Raw genomic sequence first — 12,500 nt, 5'->3', positions numbered from 1 at the left:
TCCCCACTTATTTCAGGCTCACCATGGCCAGTAATGAAGATGTTTTATTCTTATTATGGGCATTAAGGTTTGCCCCTTCATCAGCTTGCCTATCTCACTTTGATTCCATTGGTATTCTGAAACCCGCCCTCTCCTTTAACCATGGTTCTGACCACTGATACTAATACTCCATCCTTGATGTCTACTGACAACTCTATCCATTCTGAACCACCCACCCGGGAAAGCATCCATTCCATTCTCTCCCAACATTTTCCACTCCATCTACTGCTGTCTCCATTGTCTACCCCCTCCCCCCTCATTACTTCCCTTCATCCTTATTGTCTTCCTCCCCACAGTACTGCCTCACCCCATCTTCCTCCCAGCCTCGTCCATATACTGCTTCCATCTCTGCAATCCTTTTGAGTACTCTCTTTGGCCCAGTCAAATGGGATCAATTCTTTGTAATTCCCTTACAGCCCCTTACCCAGACAATACCTTTCTCTTCCAAAAATATATTCAAAATCTTGGAAGCAAAGTTTCCTTTTACAGCTGTTCTAATCGTTCATGCCTTGTCACAGTTACATGTGAGTCCCAAGCTCATGCACTATCTACGTTCACTAACCTCACTGGCAAATGTATTCCTACCGAACCTCACAGCTCTCTTAATACTTGGACAGAAACGGTTTCTGTCTCTCTGACTGAATCTATGACAAGAATGGTCTGACTGTGAAAACGACGTACTTGCCTGCTTTGTTGACTATGATGCAGTGGCAGTAGAGTGCTATACAATTACTCCCAGAGGACAGCAGAAGTCTTACACCAATACTGCCAAGATTAGCTTCCATAGACATGACCCCCCATCAAGTTTATATTATGCAGTGGAACTTCTTATAATGGGCACTTCCAAGACTTGGCAGATTCTTCTAATAGGCAGGTTTTGTCCTGTCCCAACTGATACTAATGTAATTTCCTATTAACAGAATTTCCTAGCCCGAGCACTTCCCGTCTCCGGCAATTGGCAACCAAATCACAGTCCCAATTAACCAATCAGCTTCCCGAAATAGGCAGTGGGACAAACGCGCGTGAACAGTTGATTAATCTTGGATAGTCTACTTCAACAACTTTGCGTAATCCTCTCATCAGAGTTGATGTCTTGTTTTCACTCGTATAGAATTTTTTTGGCTAATGCTTTTTGTAAATAAGGTTTTGAAATTGTGTCTTTGCAAGTCAAGTGCCAAGAGTGCGTGTTTTCACTCAATTTTCTGGTCAATTTCATAATGCTAATAGTTTTTAAAAATTTTGTATATACATAGAATATATGTTAATAAATGTGTATATATATTATAGATATGACTTCCTGTTTTCCTGGTTGGTACGCATGCGTTGGACCTGATTTTTGCATGGTCTTTTCTTCTCCCCTATCCCTTTTCCATATCTTCTACCTCTTCTCCTTCTGTCCCATTCCTCAGGTGTGAGAGCCATACTGAAAGGATGGAAGGTTGGCTTTGTGTCAGTCATGAATGCCTCCAGGAGCCAAGGGCACTGTATTCCTTTGTTTAGTTGCCTTACCCTTACCCCTTATGGTGGACTGATTCTTTTCCCAATTTATTCAGGGTCACCATGGCCAATAATGAAGATTCTTTACCCCTGATAGGGGCATTAAGTCTTGCCCCTTCATCAACTAGCCAATCTAAATTCAATTTTGGTGAATTTCCAACCCCTGTCTTTCCTTTGACCACATTTCTGACCACTGATACTAATACCCCCTCCTCGACAACTCTATCCATTCCAAACCACCTACCCAGGTTATTACTCAATCTCTAGAATGCAGCCTTTCCTCTCTCCCAACATTCTCTTCTCCATCCCCTACTGCAGTCTTTTTCAATGTCTACCCCCTTTTCCGTTATTACCACTCTTCATCTTTATTGTCCTCCCCACAGTATTATCTCACCCTAAATCACCCCATCTTCCTCTCACCCTTGTCCTTCTCCTGCTATTCCTTCAGAGGCCAGCATAAGTCCCATGTCAATATTGCCTAGATTAGCTTCCATTGATATGACCTCCTCCATAAATTTTATATTGGCAGATTGTCCTACCATATAATGTCAAAAATATTGGCAATTTGAGAGCCCAGCCAAACACTCTCCCTCCACAGCCCGCTGCCCTCTATATGCCCAAGCTGCTCAGTTGCATACATGTGCCAACTGTGGAGACTCCCATAATGTAGTTTATTGGAGCAGCCCTGCCTATAAGCTTGAATGTGAGGTAGCAGTCCTGAGTCAAACTAGGCCTCACTCTATGTGAGGCCAGACAGGAAGTACAAGGTTTTTCTCTCTCAATGTATTCCAAAAGTCCTTCTCTCTGCTCCCCCCCCTATCTTCACTCTTCCTCCAGAGGCCAGCATAAATCCCATGTCAATATTGACAAGATTAGTTTCTGTAGACATGACCTCCCCCATGAACTTTTATATATGTAGATTATCCTACCATGTCTGACCACGTAGACCCCTTCTTTGTCAATGTCAGAAATGTTAGTGTTTTGGCTACCCAGCCAAACACTGGCTCTGCAGTCTGCTACCCTCTATCTGCCCAACCTGGTTATGACCGTTCAAATTGCCGTGCTCAGTCACATGTACGTGCTAACTGTGGAGACTCCCATAATGTAGTTTATAGGAGCTGCCCTGCTTATAAGCTCGAATGTGAGGTAGCAGTCCTCAGATTCAAACTAGGACTTCCTCAACATGAGGCCAGACAAGAGGTGCGATGAGGATTTTCTCTCAATGTATTCCAAGACGGACCCTTCTCTTTGCTCCCCCCCCCCATCTTCAAAAGATGTTTCTGTATGTTTCCCAGTATCTCATCCCTATACCCTGAACCATCCTACCTGTACTTGCCCAATCCCCCACTCAAATTCCTTTTCCAGTAAAATCCAGATACTCCAGTCTTTACCACTTCCCCAATACCTACCCCTCACATATCTATCCCCAATTCTCCACCTCACGAGAACCTTTATTTCTCACTTCTTGTCACCCAACTCCCCTCCAGGGACTCTTGAAGACATCCAAAACTTCCTAAAGATGACCCAAGGGAACACTGCTCCCTCATCCACTCTCCAATCCCTCTATTCCTACTCCTACATTTAAAGTATTTACCAATATCCATTCTCCTCCTCCTCAAGTAAATTCCTCCTACACCCTTCCAACATACCCTATCCTCTTTACAGCTCACACCTGAATGCTCACATAAATCCCATGTTACAACAGTGTCCTTCTCCAAACCCCTCCCCTCCAGACATTCTTCCTGACCACCTATCCCAGTCATCCCCCGGACTCTTCTCCTCCTACTTCTTCAACAGTCACCCGTTTTCCTTGAACAATGTCCCTATTCCTTCACCAGTCACAGATACACTGCAGTTCACTCAATTGCTCTACCCCTTAACCCTTTCTCATTTTACTAATCTCTACTTCCTTTGCTTCCTTCATTTCCCTTTTCGCTACCATACTATCTTATAACTCTCTCTAATCTTTGACATCTAACCCCCGCCCCTGATTATTCTCATACTTTTCCAACAGCCATCTGTTTTCCTTGAACATAGTTCCTATTCCTTCTCCAATGAAAGATGCACTGCAATTCACTCAATCACTCTACCCCCTTAACCTTCCCCTTTCTACTAATCTCCGCTCTACTTCATTTCCTCACCTCTTTTCCCTTGTCACTACCATTCTATCCTATAATGCTCTCTAATCTTTGACATCTAACACATTTTATCCTAATGTATAATTTCTCTTTACCCTTCATGACACAGTACTTTACCATTGTGCTATATGACCTTTGATGTCTAGCACAATTATTTGTTTCAAACATTAACCATTACCATTCTCTTATTTTAGTTTTCCGAGGAAAGGAATGGGGATAAATAACAATTCAAAAGATTACCACAACTATCTTTATGAGTGCAAAACATAAAAATGATACAAATAAAATATTTTCACATAAGGTTATTATTATAACTACTTTTTACATATAATACAGAAGATCTGGATAGTCCTTTGTACTTGTCAATAGTGTAACATAACATGTATTGAAAAAAAAAAAAAAAAAAAAAAAAAAAAAAAGTTGCAACTCCATTTCACCTGAACAGTTTAATGATACGATTATCATATGCAAAAAATAATTAATAAAGCAATGATTGGTTTTCTAATCAATTTGCCCTTCACCAGTATTAAATAATGTAAAATTACTGCCACCTTAGGTCGTGATAATTTCTCACTTGCAGTCAATTAAAAGTTGCAAAGCTCCCTCTTAAAGAGCTCTGTTGTGATGCTAAGAGTACATTCTGTAGTATCAGAATGAGCTTGAAATACAAAGGATTGCAAATGAGGACATTAAAGTACATAATCAGTATGTGGGAGCTATTACAAAAAAAAAAAAGAAAAAAAGAATCTTTCCTAAAACCATTTATAGATTTTATACATTCTTGTATTTGTGTACATATATATCTTCTAAAATCTTTTAAAATCTTTAGTTACATGAACAAGTTTCTAAATTTCACTTTACTGTGGTAGTATTCTACAATAAGCAATGCTAATGGAATGTCAGACAAATACTACATTTTCCTTTCTGTGAATACAGTAAACAGTCTCAGGCTATTGATTTTTTAAAATCAAGTCATTTTACATTTTCTGGAGAAAATTCATACTAAATATTATATGGTAACATATTCATTTGGTAACTATATTACAAGATACTTTAAAAGACAGCAGAAACTTTATCTTAACTTGCATAATGTACTATACTACAATCTGCTTCAGGTTCTACTATTCTTAAAATCTACAATGATCTAACTCACTTTAAATTAATTCTTACATACCAAGAATTTAATTATTTAACTTTCAATTTTAAGTAAATTGCACTAATATTGCTTACATTCATAATATGAAATGTGATCTGATAAAACTTAAATAATGATGACTGGGTCTTTTACATTAAAACAATAAGGTCTTCCAAAAACACAAGGAAATATTTAAAAACACCTGGATCATTAAATAAAAAGAAAAATCTGGAAGCGTTGTCCACAAAGCACCAAATACTACCAAATACTTTATTCGCTGAGGTTATTGTCTTCACCTGCCTCTAAATGGGGGTAATTTCATAACAATCACCACCTTGATGAGTGATTAATATCGACTGCTTACATAGTTCCTAGTTAAATTAATGTCCTGGAAGAATGAAAACTAATCAAAACCATACAGGACTTAGCACCTCAATCTGTGATAATATATCAATAACAGATAATAATAATCTATTTTTTTGTTTCTATGAAGTGCCATTCTTTATATAAGATACACTTGGATGTAATTTCTCTTTTTTGTTTAATCATATTTTCAAACAAAAATGTGTCAAATAAATATCTGAACATACTTCCCTACAGAATCCAGACACCATATTCAATCCTAAATGCCCCTTTCCCGTCTTTAAGTCTACAAAAATGTCTTCAAACATAAATATACATTGTGTGGGTCATCCCATGCTCTGGTTTTATATTTTATTTACATTAATATTTTTTCTAAGATGTCTTACAGTATACAAAGAGCAAGAGAAGATAGCAAGAAAGGGAAAGAGGGGGTAGTGGGCGAGGGAGGTGGGCAAAGTATTAAAAAGGAAACATTAGGAATTGAATTACATACTCATAATTTTGTAATATCATGCCGATTTCATATATTGTAAAGTATATAGGGAACACTTTGAACTTAGCCTATAAACCTTTTTCAAAAAACAAAACAAACAACATACATGAGATCCAGAGAAGAGCAACCACTCTTGCTTTTCAAGTCTTGCACAGATGCTATATTGGATATTTATAATACATAATTATTTTACATAAAATTAAAAGTATGTAGAAAAGAATATTTTATTGTTTAATATACAAAACAATAAGCTGTAACATTTGTCTGGTATATATTTATATTTATATATATTATTTACATATAAAATATGATTTTTCATGTCGTTCGAATTATATACTAAACAATATTTTGGCTCCTTAGAAGGCCTTCTATTTCTGCGTCCGGTACTTTATGTACTGTCAGTAGATGTACCTTCATATGATAGTGTCGCGACAGAACCTTTTTGCATACTGGACATTTAGTGCGCAATTGATGAACCTGAAAGAAAGTCCATTTACTCAAGATATTATTTTCAGGTAAGCAAACTATTCCATTATTTGCAGAAAAGTTTAATTTACATTTGAAGTACCAAACAGTCACTGTGTATATATAGTTCATATTACCCTAATTATGTAATATAATTACAATTTTCACATAGGCCACTCCATGTTCACTAACCTGATAATGAGCGACGAGAGAACCCTGATGCTTGAACACTTTTCCACACACTTTACACAAGGGGTATCCTCCATCGTTGAAATTAAGGCCAAGGGTAGATTGACTGTCTCCAGGTGACCACTCAACTATAAATGAAATGAACATCATTGATTATTTCACGTCTATGGTATCTTCCATTGGTTGTAAATAAGTTATTTTCATTACACCTTTAATAAACTGACCCTCTTTTGGATTATCAGTAAGTGATGAGCTATCATTGCTGCCTAGTTCCGTGTCTGATTCTGCATCTGGGGAGGGGGTCTGGTCATCTTCACATTTCCCAACAGCAGGTTTGTCTCCACCTGAAAGTAAATTTATAAGTAAATTTTCCATGTCACAATAAATATCTTTCAACTATGCTTTAATATGGTTTGCTCGTTGCCTATCTCACTTTTAGTCAACATTATTCAAATTACTACATGTACACTGAACTTTCCTAGAGTTACAGCACCTGGTGCTAGAGAAGAACCTCGGGCTGCAGGTGCTGATATAACAGCAGTTCCTGGAGCAGTTGTTCCTGCGACAGGATCTGTCCTATTAGTATCCAAAACAGGTGCCTGAGGCTTGGCTGCTGTTTGTGAAGGGACAGTGGCTGTGGCTGCTTTTGAATTCAGGTCTTCCTGAGGCACTTTTCCAACCAGTGGTTGTACTTCAGGTCTGAGGAGGTTTTTAGATATTACAAATCATGTTTACAAAAAACAAATTTCACTACATATTTTCTCCCCATTATTTTATCTAATCAGTTACTTAGGCATTTAAAAAATCCATTGGTACTGGGTACATACACTTTATTTATTTATTTATTTATTTTTCTCAATTTATTTATTCATATCTTCATAACTGCTGAATCACCAAGGAGTCAATTACTCTGCCTACACTAATTCATTCCTTGAATTTCTGTTAAACAGTTTTTCTGTTACTATTATGATCAGCATTATTTTCATTATTGTTATTATCACTTTCACTATCACTATCATAACCATAATGTCACTAACAATAGTAACAGCAATACTAGTAGAAAGGTTTTTTTTCTATGAAAACTCAGGAATAGGGCAAACAAGTAAGACCTTGTAATTTACTCCTTGGTGACATCTCTTCTGAAGTCACCTATGTGTAAACAAAAATATTAAATGGACATTGCCAGTATCAATGGCTTCAATAAAAAAAAAAAAAAAAAAAGAAAAAAAAAAAAAAAAAACAGCAATAAAAGTATATAAATATTTTTCTTTCTTTCTTTTTTTTATAACAAGAAAGTTGTGAATACTTCCAGTATAAAAATTATTTCCCTGTTATCAGTTTAGAGCTCCTTTTTCCCCCTTTCTTACCATTTCCAAATAATTTGCCTGTGACACAGTCTCATTCACCAATCAGATATTAAAGTAGGGACTAGCAGTACATAATGAAACTTTCTTTTTATCATCATAGCCTCATTCTTGAGAATAAAATCTGCATCAATAAATATAAAACACAAGAGAGTTTGAGAGAATAAAACATGATATCCTATAAACAGATTTTGTCAACTAATTCCTAGTACAAATAAATAAATATATTCAAAACTAAGACAACCTTATAATAAAAAGTGAAGTCAAACTTCAAAATTATTAAAAGCTAAAATAATGAGCAAATGACTTTAACATTATATGGTGTATTCTACAAAAGAAACAAAATACAATTGCATAAAAGCATCAAATAAAGGAAAGAACCAGACTAAAGCAGAAAAAGGTAAGGATGTCAACCATGCACGGACACGGCTATAAACAAAAAATGAAACCTGCCTTATATTTAAGAATACTAATGTAAAATCATATATCACAGCTATTTAATTGTATTGTTATATGATTAAAATAATGTCAGCTTTGTGCTAAATATTTAACTCAACTGACACTATCAGAGACGCAAAAAATAACCTGAAATTAATAACAAACACTGCTACAATCAGATTTTAGGTTTACGTTCTTTAAGTTTCAGAAAGAGATCCAGAACACTCTATTGCCACTATGGAAAACATTAGTGATTCTCAGATTGCAATATCAGTGCCAGGTATGGAATCCAAGTCTCACAAAAGACGATATTGCTAAAACAAGTTTAAAGAGTTTTCACCTGAAAATTAGACTGGGCAGGTCTTAGATAAGCAAATCAAGCTTTACTTTTTTTAAAAGACTGAAACAAATATAAAGTATTATATATACATGTGGAAGATCACTGACAGCATTAGCATCAAATCCAAGATAGGTAGAAGAGGGGGCAATCAAGGTAAGACTGTCCCAAACTGGGAAATGTGTAATCAAAGTTTCTTAGTTAATGGGCCTCAACTGTTTGATAATGTACCAAAAGTATTAGAAACACACTTCAGAGCTCTGCTCCAAGGAAAATTAGATATTTAGTTAAATTCAATACCAGACAAACTGGTAGTGAAAGAACATGGGCTGAAGCAAAGTCTATTCCTCATCAAGTTCAGTTCTTAGTAGTTGAAAGAAGTTGGGCAATCCCCGAGGATGGTCCTCAGAGAGCTTTTGCTTAAACTTACATCAAGTAACCAAGTAAAAAAGTGAGGAATCATACTGCTGAACACATACCTGATTAAAGGCTATTTAGTGAGATTGATTCATAAGTTTAATTTCTTATCCTTGTATCTTTATAATATGATCTTATCAATACCTGTTTCCTAATTAGCTGATAAGGATAGTGAAAAATGCTGATATAATGAGAAAATGTCAAAATTTAAACAAAAGAGGCAAAATTTAAGACCTTTCAATATTTATCGCTAACCTGCTAGAATCAACAATCATCAATCTAATTTCTAAAAATCAATAATCTAGGCAGCAGAAGAAAACAACAAATCTTTTAAATCCTGACCCAATCAATTTTGACTGGCAGGATAATAAAAGCAGTAGAACAACCAATAAGAGGGAAAAAGGATATCTATGATAACATCTCATAAAAAGTGCAAAGAAAAACATAATAAAAAAGCGCAATTAACTACAATCCAAGTAGCCATTGTGCCGCAGTCACCTTGGTGGGAGGAGGGTGTGGGTGGCAGGGAGGGGTCTCCGAGGCCTCTTGAGAGGTGGAGGCTGGTGGGGCTCTCCCCCCGTTTCCCCACCACCACCCAAGTAGGGCTCAGGCAGGCGGCCAATTTCGCCACAAAAGTGCTGGGTAACAAAAATGTACAAAATAAAAGTTCAAATGCAATAAAAACAGACCAAACAGAAGACAAAAATAAATGCATGCATCTCTGCTAAGATTTGGGTGGCATGCAGAAATTCTTAGATAAGCAGTATATAGCAAAGAATAAAGGAAAAATTGGGAGTCCCTAATGAACTGGTCAAAACTTTTTCTTACTTTCCTTTCTTCTTTTTCTAAATAACTGAAAATATGTAATTTAATACAAAGTAATCCATTACAATATAAGTTTGAGTTCACAGAAGATAATGGGGAAAAATTACATGTATGAACACACATCTACACCAACACAAGGATAAATACACATCCCCCCACACACACACACACACAAATCCACATACTCCCTCACACTCACTCACTTAATACCTTTTCCCCTCTCTATTTTTCTCCCTTTCCTTCTATTGCTTCCCTATCCATCGACCCCCTCCTTTCCCTTCCTGTGGCTTGCAGGGAGGGAGGGGGGCTAAGAGTGGGGGGGCTTCAGATCAAAGAGGGAAATAAGATAGTGATTTTGAAATTTACATTTAAATCAAACAAAGTGATTCATCTGTCTTTACATATTGAAAGTAACTCCATCTCTCATAATATTTCTCAGTACTAGGCCTTATACTTGAGTCTTTGGGGAAAGCAATCAAGGAGTTCAACCCTGGTATCCCCAGACCTCTGCACACCACTGTTCCCTTCTTCATTCTTGCACTTTCTTATAAATTCTCTTTATCTCTTGCTCTTACTCACTCACCTACTCACTCACTCACTCACTCTCTCTCTCAGTTGATCTCTTCTACTTCTCCCTTACATCTCTCTTTTGGTTCAATTTTTTCTTCACCATTATTCTGCTACTTTTCCCCCTCTGTCTATCACTCTCATCAATGCTTCTGATCTTAATTTCAAAATCATCCCTTTGTTACCTTTCCCTTTCTTTTCTACAGAATTCTCCTCTACCCTCTTCCCCTTTTTTCTCACACTAATCTTTCCCTTCCAGTCTTTCCTCACATACCTTACATTTTGTTTGCTTTCATACAATTTTCTTTGGCTATGAGTGGACCCCAATCTAATATGACCTATCATATCTACATTGCAATAACAAAAGTCGGTACTACATAAAAATAATCAATAATAACAATTATCTACAGAGCTAAAGAGTATACATACTGAAAACAAAATGTGCTTCTACTAAAAAAAATCAGACAAACTGAAAAATACATGCAAACAATTTCCGCAAAAGCTCCTCACTTACCCTAGCATCGGGTGGCTTGGCATGGATGTTGTTATTATTATTATTTACTGCTGCAAGCCCTTTGATCTGTAGGGCCTCAGCAGTGCGAATAAAACCTGGTAACTGATCCTGCATAACGTTAACCTGAAACAAATGTGGTTCTTTCATAGTTATCGTTCATAGTTATCATTCAATCACTTCAAATCTACTGGAGGGTTAATTTCAAATTGTCTAAATTAGTAAGGGGTGAATATCTTACATATTGATTTCAAAACTAATATTTGATGCTTCGACATTGCAGTTATGTGAATATACATTTTTGTGTATGCTCATGTGTTAATATGTGTTAGTATGTATAGCAATTGTATGTATATGCATTTGTGTGCATATCCATGTGTAAATGTGTGGACATGTTTGTGTGTAAGTATGAACATGTGTGAATATATGTTTGCACCCAAATGCATGCATGCATTTGTGTGTGTGTGTGTGTGTGTGTGTGTGTGTGTGTGTGTGTGTGTGTGTGTGTGTGTGTGTGTGTGTGTGTGTGTGTGTATGTGTGTGTGTGTGTGGGGAGATGCGTGTGTGTGTGGGGTGATGCGCGTGTGTGTGGATGCGCTTGTGTGTGGATGCACGTGTGTGTGGATGCGCGTGTGTGTGGATGCGCGTGTGTGTGGATGCGCGTGTGTGTGGATGCGCTTGTGTGTGGATGCACGTGTGTGTGGATGCGCGTGTGTGTGGATGCGCGTGTGTGTGGATGCGCGTGTGTGTGGATGCGCGTGTGTGTGGATGCGTGTGTGTGGATGCGTCTGAGTATGGATGCGTGTGCGCGTGTGTGCGTATCTGCATGTGTGTGCGTGTCTGCATGTTTAAGCACATGTATGTATATGCATGTGTGTGTATCATGTCTGTGTACCAATGTGTGTAGAAATTTGTTCATGTCTTTTTATAGGTACTAATGTACGCACAATTACTAAAGATACTAACCTGCCCATTATAAATGAAGTCCATGATAGACTCTAGTTCCCAAAACCTTACATCACGAAGAAAAATAATAGGATGTTCACTGGGGTTTTCCTGAAACAAGAAATAATCCTCCTTAAAATACTGGACTGCATAAGTATGTTCTTTCTGTCACAGTAAAATAAAAGGAAAGATAAAAGTATGAAATTTAGCTTATAGCAAGTGTAATAGAAAAATTTGGGGAAAAATATGAAGCTTTTCATCTCCGGTCCAATACAAAAATTTGCTTACTGTTTAAATATGACACTCACATATTTTCTTCTAAAAAGTATATCAAGTCACTTTTCACTCTCCTATTCTTGGAATGCATGATGTAACTACTAAACTTGGTGACTATTTTCATGCATAATTCCATTTTACTAAAGCTAATACCAGAACAAATAAAGCGTTAAAAAATAAGAAAATGAAAAAACGAAAACCTAAGAAAGGGGGTAAAGCATTTTTATTAAAAATAATTAAAACATTTTTACTAATATGGCTAAACAGACCAGTAAAAGACCAAGGATTTACTCATTAACCTTTTTTTATCTTGAAGATTAATATTCATCGATCCATCTAAAAATGTAGAACTGTAGTAAAATAACAGAATATTACAAATGATGATCATAATGATGAAGACATAGATAAAGATAATGATAATAATAATGATAATGATAATAATAATAAAACAAAGAGCCAAACCTTTAGTAAATCCCTGAAGAAATTGGAACAAGCTGACAG

General features: G+C 36.6%; 1 protein-coding gene across 6 annotated transcripts in view; it reads right to left on the bottom strand.

Annotated features, from left to right (window-relative positions):
• Positions 1-3,910: 3,910 nt before the first annotated feature.
• LOC113803434 (sex determination protein fruitless) overlaps positions 3,911-12,500 on the bottom strand; it is a 49,505-nt gene continuing 40,915 nt past the window's right edge. For all 6 annotated transcript variants that reach the window (XM_070134132.1, XM_070134133.1, XM_070134130.1 and 3 more), the window contains exons 2-9: positions 12,462-12,500; positions 11,745-11,834; positions 10,782-10,904; positions 9,374-9,513; positions 6,813-7,018; positions 6,544-6,663; positions 6,323-6,447; positions 3,911-6,142 (exon numbers count right to left, since the gene is read on the bottom strand). The exon at positions 12,462-12,500 is cut by the window's right edge and continues 167 nt beyond it. In XM_070134132.1, coding sequence (XP_069990233.1) covers positions 6,002-6,142; positions 6,323-6,447; positions 6,544-6,663; positions 6,813-7,018; positions 9,374-9,513; positions 10,782-10,904; positions 11,745-11,834; positions 12,462-12,500 — 984 coding nt within the window. In that variant the 3' untranslated portion in view covers positions 3,911-6,001. The remainder of the gene's footprint in view (positions 6,143-6,322; positions 6,448-6,543; positions 6,664-6,812; positions 7,019-9,373; positions 9,514-10,781; positions 10,905-11,744; positions 11,835-12,461) is intronic.

The sequence above is a fragment of the Penaeus vannamei genome, chromosome 19 (assembly GCF_042767895.1).
Source record: "Penaeus vannamei isolate JL-2024 chromosome 19, ASM4276789v1, whole genome shotgun sequence".
In the NCBI taxonomy this organism is placed as follows: domain Eukaryota; kingdom Metazoa; phylum Arthropoda; class Malacostraca; order Decapoda; family Penaeidae; genus Penaeus; species Penaeus vannamei.
The sequence above is the reverse complement of the archived record's forward strand: the minus strand, read 5'-3'. Positions and strand labels throughout refer to the sequence as shown.